The sequence below is a fragment of the Peromyscus eremicus genome, chromosome 6, assembly GCF_949786415.1.
Source record: "Peromyscus eremicus chromosome 6, PerEre_H2_v1, whole genome shotgun sequence".
In the NCBI taxonomy this organism is placed as follows: Eukaryota; Metazoa; Chordata; class Mammalia; order Rodentia; family Cricetidae; genus Peromyscus; species Peromyscus eremicus.
Window position 1 is genome coordinate 129,180,621 of NC_081421.1, and position 17,295 is coordinate 129,197,915.

The 17,295-nt window shown below is 36.4% G+C and overlaps 1 protein-coding gene across 2 annotated transcripts in view; it reads right to left on the reverse strand.

Moving 5' to 3' along the window:
- Positions 1-17,295, reverse strand: part of Lrrc7 (leucine rich repeat containing 7) — a 364,429-nt gene that overhangs the window by 208,657 nt on the left and 138,477 nt on the right. For both annotated transcript variants that reach the window (XM_059266515.1, XM_059266514.1), the window contains exons 5-6: positions 6,076-6,165; positions 3,109-3,165 (exon numbers count right to left, since the gene is read on the reverse strand). In XM_059266515.1, the coding sequence (XP_059122498.1) occupies positions 3,109-3,165; positions 6,076-6,165 (147 nt within the window). The remainder of the gene's footprint in view (positions 1-3,108; positions 3,166-6,075; positions 6,166-17,295) is intronic.

Here is a 17,295-nt window from a genome sequence, read left to right on the forward strand (position 1 = left end):
AGAAGCAGCAGTGGCATGGTTCTCAGATAGACACACAAGTAGGTTGTGAGCTCTAGAAGACAGAAACTTTGTTCCTGACTGAAGATCCCAGCATGTTCTCTGTGAGCTAGCTTTCTATATCCTATGCCCAGGATGCACTGTCATAACTGAGCTGCAGGCCAGTCAAGCTGAATAGCAGATATCTCTGCAGTGGCCACTGGTCATCCCATCTCTTGGAGTCACTCATGTCTTCTGCATACTCCAGGGTACCAAAACTCGGAGACCAGCAGCATGTGATAGAAGTCATGGCATATCCCTTTTGAGATCAAATTATAAAAACATCAAGGCTTCCCCTGCCTCTTTCTTCTATCCCTCCCCGCTAAGTTCTGAGAGAATCTAACTGCAACTTGAGAGTAGATTTATATGCCTAAGACCCAACCCCCTCACCCAAAGCCAGCCAGAAACACACTTGCCAAGCACCCTAGAGAGCACAGATGCAGATCCCAGACAGAGAGGGCTCTGAGCAGCTGCAGTCCAGCCAACAGTTGGGCTCTCACATTCTGAGATGCCCTAAAGGAGCCAGAAGCTGCTCTTTCAATTTTGACATCCTGTTGCTCTTATAACAGAAACAAAGGATGAAAGGATGGAATAGACTATCCATAAATGAAATGAAACAAACAAAGGCACTTTCCCTTCACATCTAATATCCATTTGAATGACTAGTCCCACACTTTTTGATCAACACTCAGAACACTCAGTTAAGCAGATAATTATTTGTGTTGTAAGAAAAATGGTATTGTTGAATCTCAAGTTGTTTGCTGTCCTCTGTTACCACATCCAGTGCTGACCTGATTGCTTCAATGAGTTTTTAAGCAAATGTTTGAAGACTTAACTCTTACCACTTTTTGATACACCTACAGGATAGCCACAGGACAGTGCAAGGAGATGGACAGCTTACGCCTGTGCTTTAAACCAAGACACAGATCCTACATTCTGCACACATAAAGCCCATCACATTGCTACAGGAGTGCATTCTAACCTTTAATATATTACAGTTCTTATATACTTTGGCATTTCCTATAGATTTCCAGGCATTTGTAGCCTTTAAGACAAAATAAGACATGAAAAATTTAAAGACCCATCAATGGTCAGCACTTTGCATGTAATGCCAAGAAAACCATAAGCTCTCAATTCTCAAGCACTTATTTTGAAACTAAAATTGTTTTTCTGAAAACTACATTTAATTTTTTTATTGGAAAAACAGACTAAAGGAATGTACAAAGCTCTCATGTACCTCTAAGTTACAGGTCCAGATGGTGATCAAATAGTAGGCTATGTGTGGAAACAGTTTATTTTATTTAATAGACGTCTTTATGTGGTTTTTATTCCATAGATGTCAAAACTAAAGCAAAGCACCATGAATTATCTGTCTATATTTTGCTTCTTAGATTCTTGTTGACATAGCATATAACAAACATTTTGAATTGCAAATACCTCTGAAAATGTTTTTTAAATATAAAAGTTACAGCTGTGACATACACAGCATTCTACCAAAGACACCCAGTGTCCTTCTCTAGGAAACTTTGAAGTTTTACATTTCCAAACAGTCCAGACATATTGTTCAACTTAATTTAATTTTATTTACTACTAGGCAGCATTCTGAAAGCCTACAGAACACCCACACATCAATTAAGAGTACTGTTACTCATTGCCTACAAAGTCCATACTTTATATTAGATTATAGCTTACATATTACAACTTATATCAAAAATGCTAAAATACTTACAATCTGTATCAAATTTATTTTATATTTTAAACTGGAGCCCTTATATGAGGTCATTGCAACTTCTCTGCACACTCAGTGTTTTATCCTAGAACTGAATATGTACAATCAGATGTAAGCAATGACTCCTCTTCCATCTTGGTTTGTGTTCCACCTAGCTGTGTTTTTGCTTTCAAAGCAACAATCAAAAGCTGTCCAGATGAAACAGTAGCAATAGCTTTCTGTGCAGGAGACCAACACTTGGGCACGCAGCACCTTATTTCTACCTGTCTAGGATTCCAGTCTAGGGAAGGCATTACTTACACACAGGATGCTGCAGTATGGAGCACATTCCTCCTTTTGAAGCATTCGTCTTAACTGCCACATGGGGAAAATCACACACATGGTTTTGTGTCTGTCTAAGTAGATTCCAGAGCATGGCTGGGACTCTTCATCAGATCCATGCACTGCATATCAGTGATGAAATGTTCATGCATTGCATCACACATAATTGCACTTAAGTTAATTTATCAGTATATGTATTCGCTTAGGGAATAATTTTAAAAAGGAAAAATTAAGAGTAAGTTTTAGTTCAGCAGAGGAATATGTCTAAGCTTTGTTGAAAGTTTGGAAATAAACTGATATACTTGATGTCTTGTAGAATGGAAGGAAAGCAATAAATACTAACATGGTATGCAAACAAAGCATATCACTTTACGCAAGTGAAAAAATATTACAAATACATTTTGATATTGAAATGCAATTATTCCTATACAACACAAACCCTATTACTATACATGAATGAAGGAAAGCAGGGGGAAACAGTATTTTACAAAGCTGCATAAAATACGCTTTGGCTTTAAAATATCCTGTATATTTATATATACCATCTTTCAAAAAAGATGGGCAAAAAGGAACAGTTTGTAAGAATATGCAAATATAACCCTTTCTTTTTTACTTGTTGAACCAATTTAGAATCTTTTGAAAAAATTTTAATCTTTTTTTCCCTTAAAAGTCTCCAGCTTTGATGTAAGACTAAACTATTACAACCCACAGTTCAACCTGCAGAGTGAAGCACCCTAGGCTGAAGCTTGGGAAACTGTTGTGGAAATGACAGATAGCTGGTTTAAGTTCTTGGCAAGGCTCCTCAGCCATGAGCAAGACCTTTGCCTGTGAGCAGGTTTGCAAAGCAGCAAGTCTACTATTTCATATAAATCCACACAGTTTACTGTAGAATTTGACCTTTAGTAAGAATGTGTAGAACAATTCAGTAAAAATGGCAAAGCTGCCAGAATAAAAGTGAGAAGCCATTTTCCCTAGTAGTGAAAAATCACAATGGAAACTTTGGAAAAGGTGTAGTCACTTACTTTGGTAGAGTTTTCAAGTGATTTTCTCTTAACTCCAAGATCCTCAATTTGACAAGTCTATAGAAAAGAGTTTTTAAAATTACTTTTTAAAATCACTATTTCTATATAAAAAAATTCACATGGCAAGGTGAACAATCACTAATACTAATTAGACAGAAATACTCAGCTGTTTTTAGTATTGAATCAGATATCTATTTATTTAATTTTTTTTTATTTAATTTTTTTTAATGTGTATGGGTATTTTGCTTGCATGTGTGCCTGTACACCATGTATGTGTCTGTGCTAGATTTTTAAAGAAATATGCAAACTGATGATGAGCAGGGTTGCATCACCACTGGTCAATGCAAAACATTTTACTACAACTAAAGATATTTGATTATGTCTTTGAATCCCAGCCTTCTAAGTTTCTAATGTTCCATAAAATACATTCACTTTTATATTTAATAAATATGTGTATTGAACAGGTTATTGACTATCTTTTAAATTTCAGGTGTTACGTTCATTGGGATATAGCAATGTTTTTCATCGACAGACCTGAAAGGCAGACAGAATATTCCAGAGGAAAGAGCCTTCAGCTTAGTGTGAAGAGAGATGAGTGTACATTCTGTCTCTATGATGTTATTCATGTTAATCAACTCCATTGCCCTTCTAACTTTAGTTTTCTCATCAATAGCACTAAATCCTTGGGTTGAATACTTTAAATGATGTCATGCATATAACACATAATTCCTCACACCAGAAGTTGTGGTCACTGTTTGTTCTTTCTCATCTTACTAAAGGCACAATGGGAGCACTTCTGTGTGTTATGTTTATTGACACTTTAGCATTTCCAAAAGGGTTTGTACTTGGGAACCCAAGGGTCTTCCATCTGTGAGTGTTGAGCGGAGGACACTGCTTTCACCTTTTTGCTGCCTGGGTTACCACTGTGCTCCAGAAGGGAACCTCACACATGATGACATGAGAGTTGCTGTCAGGAACACACTGTTATACACAACTAGACTGAATCTTGTGTTTGTTTCCTACAAAGCTACCGTAAAACAAATACTAATTGGATTTTCCAAAATCTTAATTTTTAAGGAAAAAAAATCTCACTAATTAAACAACTTCACCTGTCATCTATCTTTAATACACTTTTAGGTATTTATCTAAGCCTCTTTCCTTTTCCTCCTCTCAAGTTCTCAATTTAACTTTTAATTTAATTCAATTCTTTATGAAATTACATGCTTCAGTGCACAAATGCTCCACTAGTGAGAGCTCCTTAGCTATCTGAATCCTCACACCCCGGTGGCTGTGCTTGTATGATGATATGGATGTATTCAGTCTCTTAAGGGTACAAAGTATGGGGCTGGAAGAGAATTTGAGCATTCTTTTGTCAGACCACTTATCTGAAGGTGGAAAAACTGCTTAGACTATGAATTATTTATTATAAGTAAACATTAAGTAAACATAGCAAATTTTGACAACTTACAAAAAAACTTAAATTCTAATTCAAAGTAGCTTTTGTATTGGTATTATGTGTCCTCTAGGTCTAAACCTCATACTCATTTTAGGACTACTTAAAGAAAAATGACAAAAAACAAGAAAATTCAAACAAAATGTGTCTTAGGGAATCATAAATATTTTTTGACTTGTTCCTTTTAAAGTTCATTGTACTGTACTTGATACCCAAAGGATAATTTTAGTTTATAAGGGTAAATGGAGAAACACTCTTTTACAAATCTATGACTTAAAAAATTTTCTTTGTGTGTATGGTTCAGGATGATGTCATATTTTCAAGTGAAGGAGTCATGTTCCTGCATTTACAGTGTGAAAGGGAGATCACTCACTGTGTTAGATGACTTCATCACCCCACTTAATGTCCTACTCATCCCTGTCAAGAGGCAGATGCTGAATTACACCCACTTAGCCATTTTCACAGTTTCAAAATGATCAACCAAAGCCGACAATGATGGTAGAATGTCTTTGGTGTTTGTGACACATATGTTATAATAGCAAATACTCTTGGAAGATACTGAAACAAATACGAATGAAAATCAAAGTCATCCAGAATTTTATTCTTTTATCTCATGCATTTATATTGGAAAAACAGTTTATACATTTTCTATGACACCTTCCTAGCCTTATCTAGGGTTAGAAAATGCTTTCCAAGACTATCAATTTCTGCACAACACTGCCACATACGAGCACCTCAGTAGAGCTAGTCAAACTCCTATGTGATTTCATAGTTTTCATTTTGAAAATAATAAAAAAATACTTGTCTACAAAATCCAATGATGGCATGAGACATTTCCAGTAATAAATTTAAAAGGCAATGGTCATAACTATTTTTGAAGTTCTTTAAGCATATATTATTACCCTCAATTATGTAAGTTGGTTTCAGAAGCTAGGACAAGTAAAATCTTTGGTTTAATTTTCATTGTATTAAATATTTATGGAGATAAACATTTCCCTCATATTCACTATCTATTTCCATTTTATCATAAGCTGCCTGTGCAGTTACCCACATACTTCCCAGTATCATGGTTTTCATGCTCATTTGTAAGGACTCTTTATATATTAAGGATGTTATTTGCTTTTTTATATAATGAAATATTTTCTACTTTATGTTTTTTGATTTATTCCATCTGAAAAGCATTTAGATGAGAAGCAAAGTCTGTCTACATATTTATAATGCTGTACTTTGCTTCCCACCTATAAAGGAATTTTGTCCAAGAGCCACAAACAGCTTCCTCCTGCATTTGTTCATATTATCTGGACTTTCTTTTTTATGTTTAATTTTAATTCACCTAATTTTTTATGATATGTGAAGACATCATTTTATGTTAATTATTATAGAAAATTTAATTAACATTTATTGTGTACTAATGAGACCCAACTTTAACCAGCACTGCCGTGCACATCCTGGTACTGGTGAAACACTTAGCAGAGGCAAAATGAGATTACACAGGTTATATCTCTTATGCTTACCTTCCAAAATTAGCTGGAAGAAATTCAAGGAAGGCATCATTCAGGTAGAGCTGGGTCAGATTCAGAAGCTGCGTGAAGCCATCGGGTAGTCTAAAAGGGAGTTAGAGTTTTGGTCACTGCATCAATGTTGCTATAGAAACAGCAAAAATATCTTAGAGAAGGAAAAAGAGAAATGAAATATGTCTTAAAACTCTCCTTTGGTGTGAGTAATGGAAGAATTTATTGGACATACAATTACAGCTGGAAGTTTTACAAATTTTGTCTGTTGTTAAAATAAATGATCCCTTCTCCCCTCCATGCTGCTCTCTGAGCTGACACTGATGTCACTGAGAGCTGGAATCTCATACTGTTGGCTGCACCTTCTGCACTGGCCAAGACATTCGTATGTAAATCTCAAGCCCAATGACCATGTGACTTTGAGATGAACAGGCCTTTCCTACTAGAACAGTCACATCAAGTCAGGCGAGGACTTCTCAATGGCATCAGTCATTAACATTTCCCTACAGTTTATCACCATGATGGCGAAGCCTGCCCCATGTGAAAATGGGCTAAACTGACTCCAACTCCAATAGTTTCTTCAATGCCAGCTTAGTATGTATATATAGACGAAAAGTTAGTTTAAGACCTGTTAAATAAAGATGACCAAGACATTCGGAAGATATTTGAATAGAGTCGTAATGGCTGTAAGTGACATTGAAAAGTAAGAACAACCTTGGTAGAATTTTAGAAGTTAAATGAAATAATCATTTGAAACATTAAATCTTTCCCCTTTTTGTTTAATTGAAATATTCTCCAGGAGACTTTTCCTTGGAACAATATTGGATTTTTCTTATAACTTTATTTCTATTTTAACACTTTACTATCTTTACCTATAGTCTAATCTGGGCTTCATTCTTCTATAAAATATTTCTAAGTTGACTTTTCCTCACTTTGTAATCTTCTCTCCTGTGGTGACTGCTCCACTGTTTCTGGCCTGCAGTCATCAGATTTCCTCTGCCCTTCACTCTGAGTCCCAAGCTGCCTACCAACTATTGTCATCACTGACAGACCTTCCCTTAGCTTCTATTGCAGCCTCCTCACATCACTTCTGGAATATAACATGGGTGTTTCCCCTCGTCATCTCTCCCCTTCTGCTCAAACTTTCTTATGAAATGTTTTCTCTATGTAAAAGAACAAGTGTTCCTATACAAAGAGGGAAGAAACAGAGCTAGTACTGTGGATGCCACCCATGCCTTTCCCTGACCACCTTCTCGTTTGTCTCTCTACTGTGTAGCCCTGGCTGTCCTGGAACTCTCTCTGTAGACCAGGCTGGCCTTGAACTCAGAGATCCACCTGCCTCTGCCTCCCAAGTGCCGAAGCATGTGGCAATTCCTGGCCTATCTTACAAATTCTTAGATGTTCATTGCTCTATTTTTTAAGACTTTTACTGTGTAGCTATTTAGCTTCCTAAAAAAGAAACCTGTTTGTTGTGTTTGCATGTTATATACATCAAATCACACAAATATTTTTTTCTGAGGCTTTTTGAAAAACAGCTTTATACTCTTCTTTTCAGATTCATTCACTTGGATGGTAAATGTCTGTCTGTCTTAGAAAATCCTATCATTATATAGAAATAGCTCAGCTTTTTTAGCATTTCCTGTAAATGAAGGATAGCTATTTCCAGATTTTACCTTTGTGGTCACAAATGTTGCTTCTGTGAAGTCATTTGAACACATATCCCAATGCTTCTTTGCTAGAGGTTGCATAAATGCTGTTCCCAAAAGCAGTATTATTGAGTTGTAGGGAATGCAAGTTCAATTTTACTAGGGATAGCCAAATTTTATTTATAGCTCCATCCTTTTATAACTCAAAGCATCTGTATAGGAACTTCCTTTTTTGTGTCCCTCTTTTCTTTATTTCATGCATGTGGGTGTTTTGCCGACATATGTATGTGCACTATGTGAATACAGTGCCTGAAGAGACCAGAAGGGGGCGTCTGGTCCCCGAAAATCAGAGTGAAAGACTAGGTGCCAATAACAGAATCCAGGTCCTCTGCAAGAACAGCCTATGCTCTTAACGCCAAGCCATTTCTCCTGCCCCTTTGTGTTCTTCTTGACACTTGGTTTCATTAGGTTTTTGTTGTTGTTGCTGCTGGTTTTTTTAATCACTTTTGTAAACTTGGTAATGTAATAATTTACTTCTTATTAATACCATAATTGATAATTTAAATGATCAATGATAGATTTTAATTTTCATCTTCTGTGGAAAACATATTTATTCATTTTGGTTGCTTTATTGCATCTCTACCCTGCCTCCCAGCCTGTGGCTTTCTGCACATTGAGCCTAACAAAGTCCCCTGCAAGATGGTATCTTCAGCTAGGGCCTCAGAATACTCTAGGGGCAGTTCTCAGTCACTGTGGAGCAGGAGTGAGCCTCCTCTCTCATCTGCCTTGTCTACAACTCTGGAGAGTTTTATGCCCTTGAAGCATCCCCCTGAGACTGAGTCCGGTGGAGATCTTGAATGCTTGATAACACATTTCCTGGGACTGTTGCCAGCACATTCTGCCTACATTCACTCTAACAGCTGCTTTTTGTCAACCCAAACTAAACACAGAATTCCCTTCTTGGAAATAATTTTCTTTTATTACTTTTTTATTAGCACACTGATTATGCAGATGGGCAGGCTTCACAGTGACATCTCCTTACATGTAAGTGTCAGCTACAGATTTTGTCTGCTCCCCCTGTTCCTGTCTCTATCTCTTCTTAGTCCCTAACAGTTTCTCTTCTACCTTCAAGTCTTCTGGTTTTTCTTTTTATTCATAGCAAAAGTTTTTAACCAAACAATTCCAGTTTATTATTTTATTACTTTTTAAAGTTAAAAACCATTATTATTATTTATTGTGGGGAGCATGCATGCTACAGTGTGTACGGCTATCAGAGAACAACTTTGTTTTTTCCTTCTGTTTTTGAGTGGGTTCTGGGGATTGGGTTCAAGATACCAGATTTGTGAGTCAAATGCTTTACCCACTGAGCCAGCTCTCTGGCCCTATTTTTTTTTTTTTGAGGCAAACAATATCTGGCTACACATCCCAGACTGGCCTTGAATTACTATATAGCTCAGGATAGTTTCAAAGTGAAATCAGTCCTCTTGCCTCAGTCTTACCAGTACTGGGGGGGGGGTGTTACTGGAATGTTACAAACAGACCTGACTACAACTTTACACACAATAGTTTGATATGGACTTGTAGTGATTCTTCACAAATTCTCAGAGCACTGATTTTATATTTTTCATTTCATTCTGCAATTATCTTGCTCCAGCTTGAATTTAGAGTAGGTTTGTTTTTGGATATATCTTCCAGGAGGGTATTTTCATAAGTTATTCTTTAGGAAAGAGGGATTCATGAAAACAAGAAAGGGGGAGAGGAGATTATGGGGGCTTTAGAGTATAGAGATGAGTAGAGACCCCAGGCAGAGACTGAATTCAAAGTGAATTCATGGGACAGTGTTAGAAGTCAACATCTGAGAATATGTGTAGGACAGTGCACCTAGAGAGTTTTGAATTCTCACCTTAAAGGTGTTGCCTTGATCCTACAGAAAGCAACTTCAATGAATAGCTACTGTTCTTCATGTCTCCCTCTCCATAAACTGGAGCCTGCATGCATACTACATGGAAGTTTTCTGGCAGTGGCACAGAGGTTACACAGATTTCTAACGAGACCTGGCCACTGCCCTTCTTTGATATCACAAAAAGGAACTGGTTATGACTTTAGAGAAAGGAAGAGCCATAAACACATGTAAATATAAAGGAAAGAAAAACCAGACCCTGTCAATTTATCTCTACAGTCACTTCTAGATGAGAGTGGAGGCACACTCCTGTAATAACTCTTGTGTGTGGTGAGACAGGAGGATTGTGAATTCAAATTTATCTTGTGCTATCTAACAAGGTTCTGTCTCAATAAACCAAAGGGAAAAAGTTATTGCTAACAAAAAAGACTGAAAACATGAACTTTCTAGTTATGGGAAAGTTTGTAGTATGGGCCTTCCTCAGTCTTTTGTCTGTAGGTGGCAATAAATGGAATCTTATTTTCCACTCTGATCAACAATTTGCTTCCTATTAATGCTTCTATGGCAATGTTTGCACAACTTGGAAACTCATAATGATAGATAATTTCCATTAGGTTTAAAAATTGACCACGTGAATCTGATTTAAAATAAAAATTTGGACTTACAAACATAAATTGTGTGAAAAAAACAGTGTACAAAGTAACATTATTTTAAGCCTAGTTATACACATATGTGCTGACATTTTACATGAGTCTTTCTACTTAAAAAACACAGAGTTGGGGGTGTTGGTGTGGTGTGGTGCATTTGTCAGGGCTGTATTTTTTATCCAAGTCACTTCAATAATAATTCACTGACTAATCACTCTACATGAAATTGAAAATTAATCTCTTCTTGTTTTCCGCATAAAGTTCTCACATATCCAGCAGTAAGCTTCTAGCAATTGCTTGTAGTAGCACTGAGAATTTTCTGTTGTCAGCAAGGATAAATCACATAGTACTTCAGGGTAAGAAGTCTCTTAAACTGTCTCATACTGTACTGTGAAAATATAAACAATAAGGTGGGTTAGGTATTATATTTGTGATATATGTAGTCAGTAAATTTACTCAAGACAACTTTTGGCTTTTATTAACTTTATGGCACAATTGTAGTTTCTAAGGGACCAATCTCACTGGTGAATCCTACTGTTTTCATCTCAGAAAACAATTCAGTGGAAGCCAATATCATACACAGTAAGGAACATTTGATAGTAAAATGACTTTATGCTCTTTATTTAAATAATTGATGGTTTTTCACAGTTGGTTGATTTGTTAAAGTAAAAGTGTTGAATATTAAACAATTCTGCTACATGAACATTTTCTTTTTTAACTTCTTGAATTAAAATGTATGTGTTCTATCTACAATAGAGGACAGACAGAACACAGACACTCATACATGCAGAGACACTCGGATATGCAGTACTGGAACTAGAGCCCAAAGTCTTGGGTTTGAACTGCAATTCTGCTAATATCTGTGTGATCTTTGAAAATAACTTCATTTATCAGACTCAGTTTCCTCACTTGTAAACGGTAATTCTAGCACCAGTTACTTAGCTGTGCTTCCCCAACCAAATGCTCTCTTGTTCTGTGGTGAGGACTGGAAATAACAACCACATTTCTTCTTGTTAGTCTTTTCATTCTTTCCATATTGACTAGAATGCTGTTTTAAATATTTTATAACTGCTTATTTTCATCACTGGAGCAAGAATTTTAAGATTGACTGTAGACAACTTTGCTTCAGCCTTCTTTTTTCTTATTGTGTTTAGAACCTAAGTAAAATGTATTTTAGACACCAGACCTGAATAGACTGGTTAAGCCCCATTGTAGTAAGTTTTATATGTTGTAATTAAAGAGTCAATGTAAAAACTTCTTCTCTAATTGGGAAAACATTTTATATATAATACTTTTAGATATAAATGAAATTAATGTAAGATATTACAAAACATTTAGAAAAGTAATAGAAAAATGAACTGCAACCCCACCTCCTTTACACAGCCCTGATTTGCATTTCATCTGTTTTTTCTTTAAAAAATATTTTGTTATTTTTTAACAATAAGAAAATTTGTTTTAACTGCATTTTTATTTCTCCTTTTATTTTACAATTATTTTTCAGCTTTGTTGTATAAATAGTGGCTAAATAATTTATAGATCATCTTCAGACACTTCTTTGAGTGAAAGAGGGTTTTGTGTTAATTGGGCCCTGGGATGAACACCATGATAAGTAGAGATCATGCTGTGTAGCCTTTATACCCACAGGATGTTGAACAGTAATTTTAGGAAAAATTTAAAAATTAATGCTGGCTTCTATATCATTGAATTCTGAATATTTATTTTTAGTTTATTTCTATCTTATGTGTATGTTATGTGTGTGTACACGCCCACAAGCGCACATGCAGAAGCCGGAGGAAGACATTAGTTATCTTTCTTTATTACTTTCCATTCTATTCTCTTGGGTTATGGTCTTTTTCTGAACCCGAAGCTCTCCATTTCGCCAGTCTGGTCTGTCAGAGAGCTCCTAGGATCTGCCTATGTTTGTTCTTCAAAGTTGGTGTTATAGGCACATGGTGGCACTCCAGCTTCTGTGTGGGAGCTGGGGATTTGAACCAGGTCCGCATGCTTGCACAAGAAGTGCTCCTCTTACTGGCCCATCTCCCCAGCCATATTCTGAATGTTCTTAAAAGTTGAAAATATATCTTTGATTCATAGTAACGATGTTTCATAGTGAAAAGAACCAGGGAGTTAAACACTAGTTTCAGTTGTTTATTATGGAAAAGGCAGTAACAGTAACTGCATACTTAGTGAGGTTGTGGTGGACACTAAAATGAAGTTATGTAGCTAGAGACCAGAGAGACAGGATGTTCTTTGTAAATGTTGGGCTCTGTTTTTTTACAGAGTAGTTATTTTCAGGTTTATTTTGATTATGTTCACTAACAGCCGAGAGAAAAGCAAAGTAGTGACTCCAAACATCAGTGTTTGTATCAACTAATATTTCATAAAAATTTTTAGGAAAAATTTAAAAATTAATGCAAAAAAATCAATAAAAGCAAGTCTATCTTTTGAAAATACCAATTAAACTTAAAAATCGTTAGTTCGAGTCATCAAGCCAAACAATATGACTCAAAGCCAGTGATGAAAGAGAGAATAACACCAGACCTACAGAAATAGAAACAGTAAAGGACCAAGAAAAACTTAGTGAAAACAGCAAGGCATGACTTGTACAAAGTGCACAGATTCCTGAAAAACTGTTGCTGCTAACATCCCTGAAGGAGATTAGCTATTAAGGGAAGGCTAACACTCCTAGTGGGAACTCCAGAACTAATAGCTGCACTAGAGAAGTCTACCAATGTCTACTGAAGGGATAGAACTATATCTATGCAAAATCATTATAGCAAATTGAAGAGAACATTTCCCAACTCACTTCATGAAGTCAGTTTTACCTTGATATCAAACTGGACAAAGAAATTAGCAGAAGCATCCAATGGGTATATCTCATGAAATCAACAGACCGAGCATTAATAGACATTAATAAACCAGAGCAATGGAGCATAATAATTCACAATACTCATGACTGAATAGTTTGTCTTTTGGTAAGCATGATTGACATGAAACATTGAACAATGTCAGTCACCATGAAACCAAGGGAAGGAAAACCAAATGTTCATAGATCTTACAAAACAGCTTTGATTAAATTCAACAGCCAATGAAAATAAGCGCTCTGCAGAACAGATACCAAAGGGATGACAGCTCTAGTGTGTGGTGGCCCTGTTGTCTCCTGCATTGGCAGGACTGGGGATTTCTTATCAGCTAACAGAACATGGCTGTACAATAGGGTGCCATGTTCATAATCATCTTCTTGACTCACCCTCACTTGGTGTTGACTTTGAGGAAGCCGGTTGCTAGGTAGCAAGTGGATCTGCGAATAATTATACAGTAGGGAGATGTTTCCTTTAGAGGTCCACAGTGTCTTTAGAGGTGGCCAGCAGAAATCTGGGATCTCTGCTTCCTATGTGAGGAGGGGATTCTACAACAGTCCAATTGAGCTCTGGAATGGATTCTTGCCCACCTAAGTCCCCTGAAAATACTGTTCAACTCTTTTCTTGGCTCCTGGAGGTGAGACTGTGAACCAGCAGCTCAGATTGGCCATGTACAAATTCCTGAACCAGAAACTCTGAGAAATGACAGTAGACAATGAACAAGCTGCTGAGTTTATGGCCATTTATTACACAGAAGGAAACTAATATAGATTTTGGTACTTGGAATAAGATTTCTGCTATAACAGCCTCCACAAAATGTGGAGCGGCTTTGGAACACAGAACAGACTGTTAAAATCTAGAAGCAGAAAAACAAACAAACAAACAAACAAACAAACAAACAAACAAACACAAGTACAGGCCAGGACAGACAGAGACTGTGTTTTCCTGTATGAATCTCACTTGGAAGACCTGTCAGGGAGGGTGTCAATGGAACTGAAAATGGTTATGGGACATTTCCTTAACCTGACAGAGGGTATATGTGAGAAAATAAGAAGCAACATCAGATAATGAAAAATTGACAGTGCTGTCTGTTTTTACTTCTTTATTCAATGTGAGAAGCGGTCCTACAAGACAAATAAGGCAAGAAAAGTCAATATTTAGCAAGTAGATAAAAATGATGAAAAACGACAAATTCACAGACAACATGATTGCTTACACAGAACCCCTCCCCAAATGTTCAGAAACAGTTCAGTAGAATTAAGAGACAAAGTTTAGCTAGTTTTACAGGTTATAACATAAATATATAAAAATCTATTGTATTTATATATATATGGCAAAAACAAATGGAATAATAAAATTGTCCACAATGGCATAAAAAATAAACTCATGGGAATAAATAAGTAAGATACGTATTATTTACATGTAAAAATCTACAGAAATGGATAAAAGAAAACTTAAAAGATATGAAAAAGGTTTGGAGACATTTTTAGAGTTTAGCTTCTCAATATTTCTGAGATATTAATTCTAGCCAAATTGACCTACTTATTCAATGTAATCTCCATCAAAATCCTGGAAGACATTTATATCTTTGAAGAAACTGGGAATTTGATTGTGAAATTTATATAGAAAAGCAAAAGACATTGGCTAATTTGTGTGATCATGATAAAGGAGAAAGTTAATGACGGCTCATGTTACCCGGCTTCATGGTTTACAGTGCAACTGTAATAATTGAGAGAGTGTTAATGATGTACAGATAGGTATATAGGTTGGTGTAACATAACAGAAAGCACAAATGGACCCAAATACATATAACCAGTTAATTTTCGTTGAAGGCACCAGCAGCCCTTATTCAGGGTGGGCACCATTCCTAATAATGGATTGGGAGCAGTTGGATACTCAGACATCAGAGAAAAGCCTCATGACCATTAAGCCCTGCTGATATGCAGTGGCCAGCTCTTGTACAAACCATAAGCCAACAGGAAACCTTGAGCTACAAAAGATCCAGAGCAAAGCTTCAGAGAAATGAGCAGGACTCTGAATTTCGCAAAGGTTTCTTAGGCAGGAAGCTAGAATGCATGCTATTAAACAGGACTTTATACAAACATAAAAGCCTCTCTATGAAGGGTGCTATTTAAGGGTGTGAAGGAACAAACCACAGAACTGGGACTCATACTTCACTTAGAATCTGAAAATAACTTATAATTCTGCATTAACAAGGCAAAGTCCAGAAAAAAATTGAATCACTGCCAAAGAAACAATATATTTAATTAATACGCAGAGAAATATGCTGAGTGGACACTATAAATATAAATTAAAACCACAAGGAGACAGCACATGTATTAGACTGACTGAAATTGCAGAAATGAGAACTTATAATAGTGGATGATGGTGAAAAAACACCCACCATTTGCAAAAATTTGTTTGTTTCTTCTAAGCTCAAGTATATGAGTTCTTCACTCCCCATTGAACTATCCCAGGCATTTAACCAACATAAATGACATGTGAGCATGAATTTCTCAAATGTCTACACACAGTTTCTACCAGCGATACTCATAAATAAATAATCTCAGCTTTCATTATGAGTCCTGTGATTTCTCTGCAATGGGATGCTCCTGCCAATAAAGGGACTGATGTGTAGACAAAGTGACAGCCAGTAAGATGAATAAAAACAATCTGACACAGACACAAACCTTTCACAAGGCATTCTGGAAAAGACAGCTGGGCTAGGGAAGGGGGATGTTGAAATGATTTATATTGATTTCAGTTAGTGACTAGCCACCTCTCAAGATCTACTCAGTTGCTCACCTAAAATGAGGGGATTTTACTCAAATAACTTAAAAAAAGTCTGATTTTGAAAATGGACACACCACTTAAAATTTACTTTTCTATTGACTGTGTTTTTATACACTCCCAAACTAGTTAATGTATTAAATGTTTTTGATAAAATAGGTAATTTAAAATGTTTTACAATGTTAAGTATATGAAATGAGTTTGGAAGCAGCTACGATAAAACTAGTTTTTAAATTCTTAGTGATGTAATTTTTAATCTGGCTTCTACCCTAAAAGACTTGCTGTGATTACTGAATAATACAATATATTAGCATATAGGAACTAAAGAAAACAAACAAATAGCAAACAATATACAAAGCAAATCAGCTCTTCATCTACCTGGACTGTGTGGCAGTGTTGGTGTGAGAGGCTAGTGGCTCCATTATGTTGAGATGCTGAGAAAAACCATTCGGTGTAGAGTTGGGAAAATATTTTCCAGGCCTGGATTTGTTTTCCCTCCATATTCTAATTGGAGGTAGAAACTCTGGTTTTGAAGCACATCACATTGTTTGTCATATTGAGTTTTCTGCTAGGGGCCTCAAAGTGTTTCTCAAGTCAGTCTATTGTGCCCGCTGCTGTAAAACTCCGACCAGCCTCTTTGTGTCTTTTGAAAATATTGCCCCCACTAAGCACTCTAGCCTCCTTTACTCGTGTGGACCAAGTCCTGGAGGACTTCACTCTTAGCTTCATGTAATTAAGATGCCACTGCTCTCTGAACACCGTCATTTGCATTCCAGGACCAGTCTGCTCCAGCCTTTTCCAGGCACTACTAAGATGTCAGTAGCCTTTCCAGATTTTATGTCTGTTTCCATTTTACCTGAATGTTCAGGTTCAGAACTTATCAAACCCACCTGTTCATCTTTCTACAAACTTCTCACTCTAGGACAAATTTGAGTCAGCAACATAGTCACATGTTGAGTTTCTTTTTCCCATGAGATTTCTTAACTAATAGATCTTGAACCGCAAATACCTTTTTTTTTTCTGCTAGCATCTTCATCATTCATATTTCTCCATCTACTATACCTTTAGGCGTTTCCCTTCACTCTTGCTGCTATTTCTGGGATCCAAGCACTTCTTATTTGGAGCCAGACCCAATTTCTTTGATGGGGACACTCAACTATTAAAGCATTTGTTGGCACCTTTAAACTTTCCTCTGTTTTGAATTTCCATCAGGTCCTTGATGCTGATTTCTCACCATGACTGTAACTAATGTCTATTTTCTTGGTTTTGACTCTTATCCATGAAATACTGCTGAGAACTACAGAAAACCAATGCCATGGTATCTCAGAGTAATCCTATACTGTGCCAGTTGGGTTTTCCTTCATAGTCACCATGCTTTT